This window comes from Malus domestica, chromosome 01, assembly GCF_042453785.1.
Source record: "Malus domestica chromosome 01, GDT2T_hap1".
NCBI classification, from domain to species: domain Eukaryota; kingdom Viridiplantae; phylum Streptophyta; class Magnoliopsida; order Rosales; family Rosaceae; genus Malus; species Malus domestica.
Window position 1 is genome coordinate 18,482,889 of NC_091661.1, and position 17,002 is coordinate 18,499,890.

General features: G+C 35.6%; 2 protein-coding genes across 5 annotated transcripts; one reads left to right on the forward strand and one right to left on the reverse strand.

Annotated features, from left to right (window-relative positions):
• The first annotated feature begins 416 nt into the window (after positions 1–416).
• LOC103413018 (jasmonoyl--L-amino acid synthetase JAR4) lies at positions 417–5,889 on the forward strand. 4 transcript variants are annotated; one of them, XM_008351547.4, is made up of 5 exons: positions 417–724; positions 1,824–2,134; positions 2,253–2,354; positions 2,560–3,338; positions 5,051–5,889. In XM_008351547.4, exons 2-5 carry the CDS (start codon positions 1,842–1,844, stop codon positions 5,590–5,592), a joined length of 1,716 nt encoding a protein of 571 aa, XP_008349769.2. In that variant the 5' UTR covers positions 417–724; positions 1,824–1,841; the 3' UTR covers positions 5,593–5,889. The 4 variants fall into 4 exon arrangements, with proteins under 4 accessions (XP_008349769.2, XP_028955079.1, XP_028955070.1 ...); XM_029099246.2 differs by having other exon boundaries at positions 452–1,308; XM_029099237.2 differs by having other exon boundaries at positions 476–814.
• A 10,606-nt stretch (positions 5,890–16,495) lies between these two features.
• Positions 16,496–17,002, reverse strand: LOC114826134 (uncharacterized). Its single transcript, XM_029105950.1, has one exon. It carries the CDS (start codon positions 17,000–17,002, stop codon positions 16,496–16,498), a length of 507 nt encoding a protein of 168 aa, XP_028961783.1.

Here is a 17,002-nt window from a genome sequence, read left to right on the forward strand (position 1 = left end):
AGCGTAATAATCCTTAAACCTAATCCACTTTAAATTTACACAACACTGCTAAACATTAAGGCTATACTAATATATTTTGTAATTCCCATCATTTATGGAATTAAGCAATTAAATTTTTGTTGACCCAAAATAAATGGAGGCAGATTGTCTGCCCTACTGTTTGGATGCCATTCATATCCCCTTCTATTTTGTACGGTCACGATTAAGCCACGTCAACCTTTTATATTAATTTTTTTATAAAGATAATAAGACAAAAAACAATAAGAATATAAAATGTTGACGTTGCTTAATCGTAACCTCACAAATAAAAAGCGATGAAAAGGACATCCAAACAAGAAGAGAGACAATTTACTTCCAAAATAAATATCATCACATGAAATCCCAAAATAAAATAGCCAACTTGGTAATTTGGCTCTATATATTATTCTTTTTTTTAGGAGCTCTATATATTATTCTACCCACACATAGAATCGTCGCTCACTCAAGAGTCTTTGTCCAAACAGAGCTCAACAGTTATCCCTTGGTCCACGCCCCAACAAACCTCTAAAAAATCAATTTCACTTCCTGCTTTCTCTCTCTACAAAAAGAAGACCACCACCATGTTCTCCCTACTCTCACTCAAGAAAAAACTACATTAAATTCTCTGTTATCGTCGCTTATCAACCAAAAAAACAGAACACTCTGTTCTTCTTCCTCTGTCTCTCCCTCAGACCTCGATTTGCAGGTACTTTTCTACCTAAATTTTCAGTCTTTTCCTTAGAATTCAACTGGGTTTTCAGATTTTGATACAGCAAAGGAGTCTATGCCTCTTCAGGTGTGCTTTTCTCTGTTTTCGATCCGATTTCCCAGCGAAATAAGCAGAGTAGACTTTGAGCACGTTGGTTTTCTGTCTGTGTGGATTTCTCAGTCTTCTTTCCAGTTTTGAAAGTGATTTATGTTTACTGGACAGGCCTGTCTGTTTTCAAATTTAGAAATCCATTCATCTTCTCTCGTTCTTTGTGGATAAGAACTATTTTTCAAGCTCGTTTTCGACATGGTTTGGTTCTTAATTTCCAATTCCAATCGGATTTTTGAAGCAAGAATTACAACCCCTTTTGAGAGCTTTATTTATCGAATCGAGTCTTCGATCTTTTAATCTTTTTCACTGAGGACCAAACAAGTTTTCCTGGAACTGTGTTGAGAGTTGACTTAGTTGACTATAATTAGTGGAAGATGAAAGCTTAGAAGCTTCCGGGTATGGTTTATCAAGTTGGAGCACAAGACTCTTCTGATATTTGAAGCTTGGACTAGTCATCTTTTTTATTGCTGGTGAACCTAATTTTCAATCCTACTTTATGAGATATTGACTTTACTTCGAATCACGTATTTGAGCTGTTTCTTTCATTTTTCTCCTTTCCTCTCTTTCTCCCTGTTATCTCCTTCTTGAATGATTGCAACTTTATCTAAACTCTGTTTGGTTGCTGAGAAAATCTGAGAAAATAGCATGGATTTGATAGAAACTTTGTTTTATTTTTGCTTTCTAAATCTTTGGTTTTGTTGGTTGTGAAAGGTTTTAATTTTCCAACCAATTTTTTTTTTTTTCTGGTCAATATTCTCCACCGGTTTATCTCTTAGTTGCTTGAATGTCCCAACTGTTTTGTTCCAAGGTGCCTGAACATCTAAATTATTAGGTTTTTGCCTGACCTGCTCATAGCTATTTTTGTCTCTGTCTGCCACCCTAAAAAATTGATTATTTCAATTATATTTCCATAGTTTGATTTGTTGGTATTGAGTATAAGTATCTTTGTAGCTGTATTTGGTGCTGAATAATTTTTGCTCTGCAGAAGTCAGAATCTGTGAAGATGTTGGAGAAGGTGGACGAGTTCGATATGGAGAAAATCATAGAGGACTTCGAAGCAATGACAAAGGATGCTGAGAGGGTTCAGAGAAAAACCCTGAAGAAGATTTTGGAAGAAAACGGATCCGTGGAGTATTTGCAGGGTTTCGGACTTAACGGAAGAACTGATCCAGAAAGTTTCAAGGCTTGTGTTCCGCTTGTTACTCACCAGGATGTGGACCCTTATATTCAGAGAATTGCAGATGGTGATTCCTCTCCCATCCTCACTGGGAAACCAGTCCCAACCTTCTCATTGAGGTACTTTCGAGTTCCAAAATCCATCAATTTTCTTTCTTTGTTGCTTCACTGTTGGACTGGATTTTAATTTTATGTTGACAAAGTTTTCGGTTTCTGATACGTTGTACAATATATGCAGCTCTGGTACTACTCAGGGAAGGCCAAAGTCCGTGCCTTTCAACGACGAATTGATGGAAACTACCATGCAGATATTTCAAACTTCTTTCGCGTTTAGAAACAGGTATTGATGATTTTTCTTTTTTGGCTTGTGTGTGGGTGTTTGGAGGATTTGGGACTAGGTTTAGTCCGATGATTTGGGCATGTGTAGTTCTTCTCACCTAATCCTATATTACTCTCGATATTATTGTTAGGAAAAATAGCTTAGTACTTTCTTATCTTTCAACTTTCTTCCTTCGCTTTTCTGATGGTCGATGCCAATTGTTCAGGGAGTACCCCATTGCGAATGGAAAGGCTTTGCAGTTTATCTATGGCAGCAAGCACCTGAAAACGCGAGGCGGTTTGGCAACCGGAACTGCCACCACCAACGTTTACCGCAATCAGAAGTTCAAAAACACAATGAAATCAGTGCAGTCTCAATGCTGCAGCCCAGACGAAGTGATATTCGGCCCCGATTTCCAACAATCGTTGTATTGCCATCTCTTGTGTGGCCTAATATTCAACGATGAAGTTCAGATGATATCCTCTACATTTGCTCATAGCATTGTCCTTGCATTCGGAACCTTCGAGCTGCTGTGGGAAGAACTATGTGCTAACATTCGAGATGGGGTACTCAGCGACCGAATCACAGTGCCATCAATCCGATCAGCTGTGTCGAAACTGCTCACCCCGAACCCTGAATTGGCTGATTTGATTCATGGAAAATGTTCAGGATTGAGTAACTGGTATGGATTGATACCAGCACTATTTCCCAATGCCAAGTACATTTATGGGATCATGACAGGGTCCATGGAGCCTTATTTGAAGAAACTGAGGCACTATGCGGGGGAGTTGCCATTGGTGAGTGCAGATTATGGCGCTTCTGAAGGGTGGATTGGGGCAAATGTCAACCCTACATTGCCCGCTGAGTTGTCTACTTTTGCTGTGCTCCCAAATATTGGGTACTTTGAGTTCATCCCTATGAAGAACAACCGTGGTGAGCAGCCAGTTGGACTCACTGAAGTCAAGGTTGGTGAAGAGTATGAGGTGGTCCTCACTAATGTTGCAGGTAATTCCTCTATTTTGTTAATAATTAGGGTTTGCTTCCTATGCGTCTGAAATCCACATATTTGAACTTAGGAGATAATCTTTAGTAGGTTCGGTGGAACCATAATGACACGCAAATCTTTAAAATCAATGATATTTTATATTGTATGCAAAATTTTAAGCTTAACTTTTGTATTTGTATATTTTAAAATTTGGTTGGCATGAACTCAATAAGCTTTGCAATTGCAAACTGCAAAAATTACAATAAATCATCCAGTTTCACATGTATTTAGATGCAAACACAAGAAGAAGATAGAAAACTTGATAAATGGACTATCTCAATTACAACCACACAACTAGCACAAAACAAAACAGTGAAAGTGGAAGCAAAGGCAATCTTAAAAAAATTGATTGGAAATAATATAAAGCTAGAATAATATTGAATAAAATGACATCACAATTTCCATTGTGTTGTTTACATTTTTAGTTGTGCTATAAATACTCACTGGGCTAGTTTCATTAAAAAATAGTTCTTCTTGCACTTCCTTTGTCAATTATATTAGGCTATACATTAAGGTACATATATAATGCCACAGCCCAACGTAGCCCTTGGTGTCGCTCCTCTGGTGTTTTATACACGTGATTCAGTTGTCCTATTTAGTGAACATAGATAATCCAACTCTTATCCACAAGGTCTTTCTCTTTCCAAGTACTGTTCTTCATACAAATCTTGTTATTTATGCATGAACTGAGCCAAAATTATCTTTACTTTTAGAGCTAAGCTTCAGTAAAACTGTCAATTTAGAATAATTCTCACATCACATGAATTTAGTGGAGTCGGGCGACACCTTCAAAATACGAAAAACCCTATTTTATGAGAGTAGTTAAACAATCCACATAATAGGACAGTTCTCCAGCCTTTGCCTCTCATGCTATTCCCAATATCCCGTTAAATAGGATTCTAGAAACCCAAACTTTGCTTTGTTAATTGCTAACCATGTGACCCAAAAAGTCCAGGGCATCTGCTTCTGTATCCTTGTGCCCTACCTCTCCTCGTCCTCTCCATACTCCATTTTTCTTTCCAATTATTATTTTGTTTTATCTCTGTTGTCTCCATTGATATTCTTAATTCTCAAAAGATGAGAGTTGACCAGCTGGTTCCATTATTGCTTTGAATCATAGAATAACCTAAAAAAACAAACAATGACAAAGCATTTGATTAAATAATTCAATTGTTTTATTAGTTAGATACCTCCTGCATATGATCCTTCTATATGTGAAGTTGGCATATTTGATGTTCCCCATACATTATACATATATCAACATCAAAGTGTTTTGAAATGCCTTTTCAATACTATTTCTAGATAATTTCATTGCTTTGAACGCCAAGCTTCTCTATAATTAACACTCTGTGGGGCTAGATTAAATTGTTTTATTATTCAGCCTATATCTAACGTTTTGCATACTTAATTATATGGCTTTATATTCTATGCCAAGTTGTAATTAATTTATAGTATCGATGTTCATTTGTCAAACTAATCGGCTCTTCTAAAAGCACTTTCAGCTAAAATTGTTTTTAAATTATAAAAACACTTGGTAGTGCTTAATGAGAGAAACACCTATTAAGTGCTTTCTCATGAATTGTTTTATCATGAAGTGCTTTCAAACGTTCTGTCATCTCATGTGCATTTATCCATACTTGTGTTTAAAAAGCTGATCAAATTTAACATGCAGGTTTGTACCGTTACAGACTAGGAGATGTAGTGAAGGTTGTGGGGTTCTACAACTCAACTCCGGAGCTCAAGTTCGTGTGCCGGAGCAATCTTTTGCTTACTATTAACATTGACAAGAACACCGAGAAAGATTTGCAACTATCCGTTGAAGAAGCTGCAAAGATTTTAGCTGCAGAAAAGTTGGAAGTTGTTGATTTCTCAAGCCATGTGGACTTGTCCACGGATCCAGGTCACTATGTCATATTTCTGGAACTCAATGGTGAACCAAGCCATGAGGTTCTTCGTGAGTGCTGCAACTGTTTGGACAAATCTTTTGTTGATCCGGGATACATGAGTTCGCGCAAGGTCAACACCATAGGCCCGCTCGAGCTTCGAATTCTTCGTAAGGGAACCTTCCAAGAGATTCTAAACTATTACATAGCTCAAGGAACTGTTGTTAACCAGTTCAAAACACCAAGATGTGTAGGGCCTAACAACACCAAGGTTTTGCAACTCTTGTGTGGCAACGTGGTTAGGAGCTTCTTTAGTACTGCCTATAACTAAGTGAATGGTGCAAGCTCAAAACTGAACACATTGGTGGTTTCCAAAAATCACTCCGCAGATGTTTTATCTTTTTTAAGTTGCTAGTTTTCCTACCATCAGCCAGTAAATATGTCTCTTGCCACTTTAGCGAGCTCAAGCGGTGTGGGACGATCGTAGATTTTAGGTTTAAATCTCTTTGTAAACACAAATATGCTCATGAAGTTAGTTGACTATGTTATGTGTTGGTTTTTAAAGTGTCATAAATACTTTGTATCAATCTTCGACTCAAAATAAGTGGATAAATTAGTATTTTGATTACATTGGCAGTCATCCAACTCTGAACATATCTTAACCCTAAACCTAAAAGTAATAGCTGTTTAATTTTATGAAATTACACAATTTCATGCATTCATTTGGATAACCTGCCATGTGAATGATCAAGAAAAACAACTTTACCGTTGAAAGTATTTTGTTTTCATGGAAGTGTGGGTCGGGTCTCTCATGAGCACGGTGTTGACAATCGAAACCCAAAACACATGCAATGTCGTGGTGAGGTAACTATGACTATGAGGAATAAAATACACTTTGAACCAAGTGCCACCCCATTTTGTTTAATGGAGCCACATGACTCTGGATCACTCTCTTTCACAATTGACAAAAATTTAACCTAATTTAAACTGCAGTACAACAACGCAAATCTTGATAATTCAATGCGATCCGTGCATGTCTAATTAATTTCACATAAACAAATACAAGGTGAAATTTGTTTTTCGTTGATAATACAATACAATCCGTTCGCGCTACTTTTCTTTACAACTTCAGCTAATTCAAAGAACTTCGAAAAAGAAATTCATGATTATTATCTCAATTAGGTTGCTACAGATAATACTTAAAGAGTAGTGGTCTGACTTCAGTTATTGGATTCTAGATAAAGTCATCATCGCCGAGCAATTCGACAAAACTATGAAAGCAAAACCAAAGAAGAATTGGTAGAAATAAGTTAACACACACACATTAACACTACGAAAGCATGCATGTTATGAAAGCAAATCATATATAGTCGGAAGAACAAGTATTGGATTTTGAGATCAAGCGAGGTCTTCAGAATGGAGGCTTAACATTCACATACCATCTATCTTTTTGGAGACAATGTTAATGTGAATTTTGTTACATTTTATAAGATTGATCAACATATGAAAACGACTGTCATCAGTATCTTAGCCTAAGAAGAAATACAAGATACATTATTGATACACTAAATTAATTTCTCTCTCTCCTTTTGTAGTGTGTTAATACCATACACATTTCTAAATGTAGATTGGTGAAGACAACCAGTGTGTGAAAGTTGGAGGACCACATGGTTTGCTTATTGTCTCCCATATGAATTATCAGTTGCATCTGTCACGCTTCTTGTATATACAACGCTATCCTCATTCAATCTTCCCGTAACATTAACAAGAAAAAGAGACAATTTCTCCCTATAGAGGGCAATATAGTATTTCCAATGGTATTTATACTATTTCATGGAGTTATTTGGGAAAGCTAGCTCAACCTCTCATAAGCACATGCAAGGTTCCTCATCTCATCAATATGGGATTCATTTTCAACACGCCCCCTCACGTGTGGTGAATTTTAAGCCTAACAAGAAGACAACACAACTAGGGTGACATGGGCACTTGTGGCCGTTAGGCTCTACATGAACAACCTACTTTGATACTATGATGAAAGCTGGGGTTCTACAATAAAACCAATTGGCAATATGGGAAGTAGTCCAACTACTTCTAAGCACATGCATGATCCCTCCTCTCATCAATGTAGAATTCATTATTAACACGCTCCCTCAATTGTGGCGAATTTTCAAGCCTAAAACATGGACAACACAAACGGGGTGACGTGGAGCACGTGTAGTCGTTTTGTAACATCCCACATCATCCAGGGGAGTGGATCTTATAAGCCTTATATGTATATTCTTATCTCTACCTAGCAAGAGGCCTTTTGGGAACTCACTGGCTTCGGGATCCATTGGAACTTTGAAGTTAAACGAGTTCGCGCGAGAGCAATCCCATGATGGGTGACCCACTGGGAAGTTCTCGTGTGAGTTCTCAGAAACAAAATTGTGATGGCGTGATCGGGACCCAAAGCGAACAATATCGTGCTACAACGGAGTTGAGCCCGGGATGTGGTGGGGGTCCCCGAAGTTCTAAATAATCTACTGATCAAACGCTCAGAATTCATCCCAATCTTTTTGAAGGAAGTGTTCGAGCGCAATCCCATGATGGGTGACCCACTGGAAAGTTCTCGTGTGAGTTCTCAGAAACAAAACCGTGATGGCGTGATCGGAACCCAAAGCGAACAATATCGTGCTACAACGGAGTTGAGCCCGGGATGTGGTGGAGGTCCGGGCCAAGATGTGATACATTTGGCTTCACACGTGGGACAACTTGCTCTGATACCGTGAATAAGTCACTACTACAAAAAAAAAAAAACACTTTGGTGACGAAATAAGTTTGTTGCGCAAAGTGTGATTTCGTCGCTCAAAACCTTGTGTGACGAAATTTTTGTCGCGCAAGGTTTGTCGCACAAAGCTTGTGATAATAGGGTTTGCGCGACGAAATATAAATTTTTAGTTTTTTATTTTTTAATTAAATTAAATTAATATTTTGCACGGCGAAATATTTTGCCGCGCAAGATTTTTAACTTTTTGTTTTATTATTTCTCTTATTTTAATTTAATTATATTAATTGTTTGCACGAAGAAATATTTTGCCACACAAGATTTTTCAAATTTTTAATTTAATTTAATTGTATGACTTTTTTTAATTACTTTAATTTAAATTGATATATTCAAAATAAAATTACATATGAAAAATAGTGATCAAATTATTCAATATTTAAAATGTACACGTAAATTAACAGAGTAGAATAATAAACTCCTAATACAAGTCTATTGTGGTGGTAGTGGAGGGGGATATGGTTTGGTAGCGTCCTAATCCTCAACTTTTGCCGTCAGAGTCTCGATAATTCCATACTAACAAAACAAACATGGTCAAATAACCAAAAAACAACATAAAATAATACAAAAAATTCGGCATAATCTCCGCTAAAATTGGCATACCCCAAATCCTACCCCAAACTCCACCCCACACCAAACCCAATTAATTAACTCCAAAAGCACATATTAATGAAAAAAAATTAAAATTTGGGGAGAAAATACCTTTTGGCAAGATTGAGAGGAGTGAGAATGAGAGAGGAGTGAGTGTAAAAGAGTTAGAGGAGATAGTGAGAAAGAGATGAGATAGTGAGTGAGAGTGAGAGTGAAAGTGAGAGTGAGAGGTAGAGAAGAGAGAGAAGAGAGAGAAGAGAGATTAAGTGAGAGGAGAGAGTGTGAGAGAGAGGGTTGGATATGGGGAGAGAAAGAGAGAGAGGTAAGAGAATACAGAAAGACATTAAGAAAATTGTGAAATAGTTATTTTGGTTTTAAAAACCATATCACTTTGCCCGACAAATTATACGAGTTTGCGTGACGAAATATTGGTTGAACAAAGTCTTTAAAAAATAAAATTTTCCGCGTCCCATGTTTGGTGCCCACCCAAATTTTTAGGGTTTTGCGCGACGAAGTGTTTGTCATGCAAAGTTTTGCACGATGAATTTTTCGTTGCACAAAATCTTTAAAAAAATATTAAAAATTCCACCGTCTCATTTTTGGAGCCCGCCCAAATTTAAGGATTTTGAGCTTCGAAATATAGGTTCATCGTGCAAAATTTTTAAAAAATTATTTTTTATGAATAATAAAAAAACTTATTTTACAATTTAAAATATAAATAAATTAAAATAAATAGGGTTTAGAAGACCAAATGTTGATTTGTCGTGCTAAGAAAATAATTTAGTTAAACAATATAAAATATAAAATAAGTAAATAGGGTTTAGGCGACGAAATCAAAGTTTTTTAAAAAAAATAAAAACTTATGAAAATAGCTATATTTTAAAATTTATAATATAAAATTAAATTAAAAAAGAAAATAAATTGGTTTAGGCGACGAAATATTTGGATTTCATCACGCAAATGTTTAATTTTTATTTTTTTTTGTAATGACTTTGCGTGACAAAGTTTAAAATTTGGTTGCACAAAGTAACTTTACGCGACAATGCTTGTTTCGTCGCACAAGACTTTGCAGGACGAAGTTCAACTTTTGTAGTGACTTTGCGAAACGATGTGTGTTTCGTCTCGCAAGGGTTTTTTTACTAGTGATTTGAGTTTCCACTATAAAACCAATTGGTAATATGAGAAGTATCCCAACTACTTATAAGCACATGCATGGTCCCTCTTCTCATCAGTGTGAGATTCATTCTTAACGTTCTCCCTATAGAAGGCATTATAGTATTTCCAATGGTATTGCTATCCTAACCAATGAGGGGGTGCATCCACTAAAACATCATGTGCCCAATAAAATACCAGCCTAAAAAAACTATTCATTTCTAATTAATGTATAGATATACAAGAGAACCTGTGTAGTTTGACACAAAAAATATGCTTTGCTTCAGCTTAAATACTACACTCTCTTATAATTACTAGTGTATAACAACATTAATCTTGGTACCAAGAAAAACTTGAGGAAGAAATTGTTGATTTACAGAGACTTTGGATGCAGTATTTGGGCTCGTTTGGATGTGCTTTTAAAATGATTGAAATCGCTTTTGGTGAAAATATTTTTGATACTAATCTTTAGTAAAAATTCTAGTGGATCCTGGAAAAACACTTTTAGTGTTTACTGTGAGAAACACATATCTGGTGCTTCTTTCAAAAAGCACTTAAAGTGCTTTTGGAACTCAAAATCAATTTAACCAAAAGCACTTTCAGACATTTTAAAATCACATCCAAACAAGCCCTTTATTTGTCAATGTTGTTTGATTGAAACCTTGTTGGTTTTCAGTTTTTTTTATTGAAGTCCCTAATATTAATGTAATAATGTATTTCTATGTAGGTTATTATAATTTTTAAATTAAAAATTATAATTTGTAGTTGTTTATATCGATGAGAGTTTAAATAAAACTCATGATTTGTGGGATTGAAAATATTAAAAATGAATTATATTCTCCAATATATTAATACACATAAATTTAAACATGAGTACCATTTCAAAATTAACAAAAAAATTATTGTACCAAAACATGGGTACATTCTTCAAAACCAAAATAATAGATACTAGGGTTAATAATTAGTAAAATTCTTCAATTAAACTTGACATAGATATATTCTCAAATTAACGAAAAAGAATGTACCCATATAAGTAAAAAAATGAATTAGAAAAAAAAGGTACATTTTATACTAAAAAGAAGGGGTACATTTTACATATAGCAAATTGGTATATTTAAATGGGTACATTTAAGATTAAAAAAATTGAAATATTATATGAATGGGTACATTTAAAACTAAAAAGGTGATTTTTTTTTAAATTAATGAGTACAAATTTATTTTTATTTTATTTTACTGTGGAAATATTTTGAACTGAAAATTAATTAGGAGTTTGATAAAGTTGGGAATATTTAAACTCTATGTCAATTACTAATTCTTTTTTTTTAAACTTATGTAATAGACTCATTAATACATTAATGATAAGAACTTCGATAAAAAACTGAAAACTAATAAGGTCTCAGTCAGTAAACATTAGTAAATAGGGACCGGGTGCTAATTTTTTTCTTTTAATTTATTGAAGACTCAAAATTTATCTATTATTATTTATAAACAATAAATATGAAGAGTCATGTTAAATTATTGGGTTTAAATGATAGGTTACGCCCTTTAGCAAAGCAGGTATAGAGTTATATAAATGCAGAACTCCTTACACAAAGAAAACATAAATTAAATATGACACACCCCAACCTCGATGTCACGTAGGCACAAAAATTGAGATGGTGATGTAGACATGACTGCAATTTTCAAATGAGATAGATCTACTGAAAATTCGGCATAACTTCCCTTAAAGTAGGGATATGCCTAAATTAAAACACCTACAAATAATCATACTTAATTCCAACACATCCCCAAAAAGCCATCCCCAAAAAGCCACACCTAATGTGTCACATCCCGGTCTGAGCCCCACCACATCATGAGCTCGATTCCGCCATAGCACGATATTGTTCACTTTGAGCCCCGACCACGTCTTCACGGTTTTATTTCTGAGAACTCACACCCATCATGAGATTGCTCTCGCGCAAACTCGCTTAACTTCGGAGTTCCTGTGTAACCCAAAGCCAGTAAGCTCCCAAAAGATCTCGTGCTAGGTAGAGCTGAGAATATACATATAAGGCTTAGAGGATCCACTCCCCTAGACGATGTGGGATGTTACATAATGGGTCTCAGACCCTCTATTACGTAATTGCCAAAATACAAGTCCTACAAATAAAGCACAGTAAATATTCTACGCAGTAGGAATATATCAGAGCTAAGGGAAGCTGCCTCGACGTCGAATATGCTCACTGCAACTGCTACCGATTCCTGAGGGGGTGAAAAACATAGAAAGGTGTAAGTGAACAAAAAAAGTTTCCAAATTTTGTTTTCTGAACATCTGAAAACTAGCATGCCATAGAAACTAAAAACCTGATACATACATATACTTAGTTATTACTTACCCGGTGGCATATCATACAAGATCATACCTGATACATACATAAACTGAAAATCTGATAAATGTATAAACTGAAACCTGACGCGTATATATATTGAGTTGTTACTTACCCTAATTCAGGCTATCTTAACCGTTGTTATAAGTTTTTATCTAATAAATTTTGTTACATTGTATAAGATAAAACAACATAGGAAAAAAATTGTCATCAGTATCCTAGCATAAGAAGAAAAACAAGATACATTATTGATGCTTAATTAATTTCTCTTTTTTGCAACCATACACATTTCTAAATGTAGATTGATGAAGACGGCCTGTTTGTGAAAGTTGGAGGACCACATGAGATTTTGCTTATTGTCTTATGCCCATATGAATTAACAGTCCCATTTGACATGCTACTTGTAAAAGACAATGGTATCCTTATCCAAAATTAATCAAAACAAGAAAAAAATTTCCTTATAAAAGGCAAGATAGTAATTCCAAAGGTATATCTATCCTAATCGATCAGGGGGTGCATCCACCAAAACATGGCGTGCCCATTAAAATGCCAACCTAAAATTTTAAACTATTAATTTCCAATTTACTTGAAAAGATAAGAGAATTTTGTTGGAAAATAGTTAGTTATTTAGTGTTTAGATTTGGGTTTAGCCCATTAGAATTAGGTTTTCATTTCCTTGCTTATTAGGAACTAGAGTTAGTTTATTATAAATAGAGAACTTTGCTATTCAGAGATTATAAGTCATTCACAAAGTAGCCTCTTGGAGTTTTGTAGCTATTTCGACATTCTCGTTTATTTAATAATATTCTATTTGTAATCTTGTTCGTTGCGCACTCTGATATTCAACTTGGTATCAGAGCAGGTTTGATTCTTTAAGGTTGAATCTGTTCTTGGTAGCTAGTTTGTTTGTCTTGTCACGTTCATCTTCTTTGTTGTGGTTTGTCGTTGTGCTCTAGTTAGGGTTTTGTTGCTTAAAAAAAGGGAGAAAAAAAATCAAATATGTTTGCTGCATCACATTATCGTCTTCTTCTACACTTAGAACAACCGCCACGAACCTGCATCACCATCCACGCGTGCTGATATGCAGAACCATCCACCACCGCTGCTGCTTGACCACCACCCGCCACTGCCGCTATTTCTAACCTGCACTCTGCTGCACCATGAACTAGACCCGCATCCTACCCATACCTCGCTGCCTGCCTGCACCTTCCGCTGTGTCGTTGCCTTGCCACCTAGTCACGCTTGCACCACTACTCCTACCAAACCCTTTTGCTTGGACTAATGAAGAAAGCACTTTTGAACCTGCACCATCCTTGTCGTGCCATAATTTGCTACCGTTGCTGCACTTTGCACTCGTTCATCCAGAGGAAAGGAATAGAAGAACGGAATAAGAAAATAAGGAAACAGAAGCCGAAAAAAGAAAGAGAAACAAAGAAAAAAGAAAATAGAGAGGAAAAACAAAAGGCGTTTTTTTTAGGCCCACACGGGCAATTGACATGTTCGAGACCCACATAAGTGATTTGAGAATGGAGTTTGTTAACCACCACCACGACGATTGCTCGAGTACTTGGGTTGATGACCACTCGAGTGACGTTGTGCACTTGGTTAGTAATTGGATTGTTTGCCGGAATTTGCTAGCTCGCTTGTTCACTTGGATTGTTCGTTTGGTCGCTTGATTGCCCGCTTGGTTTGTCATGTCCGCTTAACGGAACTTGCCTCGTCGTGTCCGGCTAACGGAGCTTGCCTTATCTTGTCCGCCTAGCGGAGCTTGCCTTCTTGTCAGCCTAACAGAGCTTACATCCGCATCTGCTTGTTGGCAAACTCATGACGTGTGCCATCATGAGTTTGACGGGAGGTGTTGAAAAATAGTTATTTATATAGTGTTTAGATTTGGGCTTAGCCCATTAGAATTAGGTTTTTGTTTCCTTGCTTATTAGAGACTAGGGTTAGTTTATTATAAATAGAGAACTTTGTTATTCAGAGATAATAAGTCATTCACAATGTAGCCTCTTGGAGTTTTGTAGCAGTTTCGGCATTCTTGTTTATTTCATAATATTCTATTTGTAATCTTGTTCGTTGCGCACTCTGATATTCAACTAATTCTGTTTAGTTGGACATAAAGAATAATGATTGGCACTTGTCAACCTAAATCATACTCTCTCTTATAATTATGACTCTCCAAAAAACATTAACAGTGCCAAGAAAAATTTGAGACCAAGAGAATATGCAACATAGATTGAGAGGCAAAGAAAATCATCACAAAGAAGATGAAGAATTTGGCATATGGGATTGTGGGAGCCCTTTATATGACTCCCATGAATTCGTCTCAATTAGTCATTTGATCAAACGGCATCTAATGGCATTGCCATATTCTCTTGGAGGATCCAGGTGGTTCATCACCAATATCTATACTCATTATTCATCAGGCATGGCTTCCACTGTATCATCAGATATGAGAAGTAGTAGTACTACAAGGGAGGCCAAAGGGTCATCATCTTCATCCATTGTGGGGATTAGGAGGATTTGGAAGATGAGGGTTTTGTTTGGAGAAAGAAAGGGCAAGAACAAGAAAAGGAAACTAGGGTTTTCTGGGTTTTGCAAGATGATTGGTCTGTGGAGGCAACGTGATCTATGGAGGTGATTGAAAACAAACGTATATAAATATTTATTAATTTCCCTCTCATTCTTATAATTTTTTTTTCAATTTGAAAATATTTACGAAGCACAAAAAAGTAGCACAATTTTGACTTTGCTTTTGTTTTTGTTTTTTGCAATATATACAATATGAATTAGCTCCCTTTGTTTCTAAGTTCATATATATATATATATATATATATATATATATATTTATATCCATGAACTTTACATGAATAAATTTTTTATTTTTTTTTTACTTTGATCACTTGCATATAAACTTCATGTGCATAAATATTTTGAGGATTTATAGTTTTTTTTTCTTTTCATTTTTGTAGTTTGGTTTAAATCTATAATATCTAACTAGCAACATGCACACACGCTATGCATGTGCAATCAAATTTACTTTTGATTTCTACTTGTTTATTATTTCGGCATAATTGAAACATTGAGAAGTTAGAGTATAGGAATGTGGCAGTTGTGTATATGCTGCTCAATCTAACCATAAAAAACCAATGAAATGACAATTCTACATAAGTTCTAGATTGCAGATAAAAATACAATAGACATAATACATAAACACTCCAAATTTGAAGAAATTAGAAGGTACTGAGTACACATGTGTTGGGATACAACGCATTTTGAAATAATTTCCAATGATGATTTGACATGGAACTAAACTAATTTCAGAATTTTGGTATCACGTCCGAATTCCAAGCAATGGTTGAATTTTGAACATTACTAAAGACGAGAGCAAGGCCTGCAACGAAGAGAAGAAAAAACCTTATTTATATATATATATATTGAATAATTGAGCTTTCCCAGAATTACATAATAGTTTTCAGGTTGCATTTTCAAAGATTAGGATATCCTAGACAACAACCTCTATGCATTCAAAATTAAAGAAAAGAATTAGGGGTCTCAACTACTGTATCAAGCTTTAGAAATAGACCAAGTAGTTTCATTCACAAATAGATTAAAGAGAACCAAATTTTATACTCAAGTCTGAATGAAAAATAGCAATTTGTAATATTTGATTCATTTTGGCAAAAAAAAGGAAGAAAATAATGTTAAAGGGAGAAGTAAGTAAACCTTACATTTTATTCATCTTGTTGCATATGGCATGATGTTAGAACATCTTCATATACAACATTCCTTGTATAAACTCCAGATTGTCCTGCAATGACACCATTTCTTATAAGGACCTTGGTTGTCTGTGTGGAAACTCCTCTTGACAAAGCTACATAAAGCTGGGCATGGCTGAACACATGATTAGGGAGATAGACACCCACGTATGGAATTGTTTGGCCTTGAGATTTGTTTATCATCAGGGCAAAGCTTAATTTTACAGGAAATTGTCGACGTATAAAAGAGAACGAAAGCTTTACATTTTTTGAAGACGTCAAAGGAATGCGTGGCAAGAAGACTCTTGTGCCCTTAAAATGCCCGGTTAATATTTCAGCATCAATGCAATTTGGAAAGAATCGCCGACATATCAACCTTGTTCCATTGCATAACCTAGTTTTTGGATCAATATTTCTAAGAAGCATGATTGGTGCACCCAACTTCAATGTCAACTTATGAGCAGGTAAGCCACTTGGAGTTATAGAATTCAAAAACTCTTGTTGATATAAGTTTTGAGGGTCATTGTCAACTCTATCAAAAGAGTACTAAATGTGTTGTTCCCCTGGAAATGAGTTTAACACCACTTCATTTAACTTGTCAACATCCTCATTCCTTGGGGTGATGATAGCCCTATCAACCATATAAGAAATGTTGAAAGCATTCTCCTCTAATCTTGGAAATACAAAACCAATAAGCTCACCAATTGATTCATCACCATGCCAAAGAATAATCAATGAATCCAGGATTCTAATCATATCATCTTCTACAAATGACTCATTTCCATCACCAACACGGAGTAGGAATTCTGCAAAATTAGGGTCTTGTTGAGCTCTCATATTATGTTTCAACCGGATAACTTGAATCTCGTTCCATAACGAGGACTTTACAATGCATGCATCTATTGTTTGCGCTTTGGTTCCATAAGGCACAACGAGAATAACTTGACGAAAATCTCCTCTAAGAATCATCACTTTGCCACCAAATTGTGTTTCCATGCCTGTTATATCTCGTAAGGTTCTATCTAAAGCCTCAGATGCTTTCCTACGAGTCAT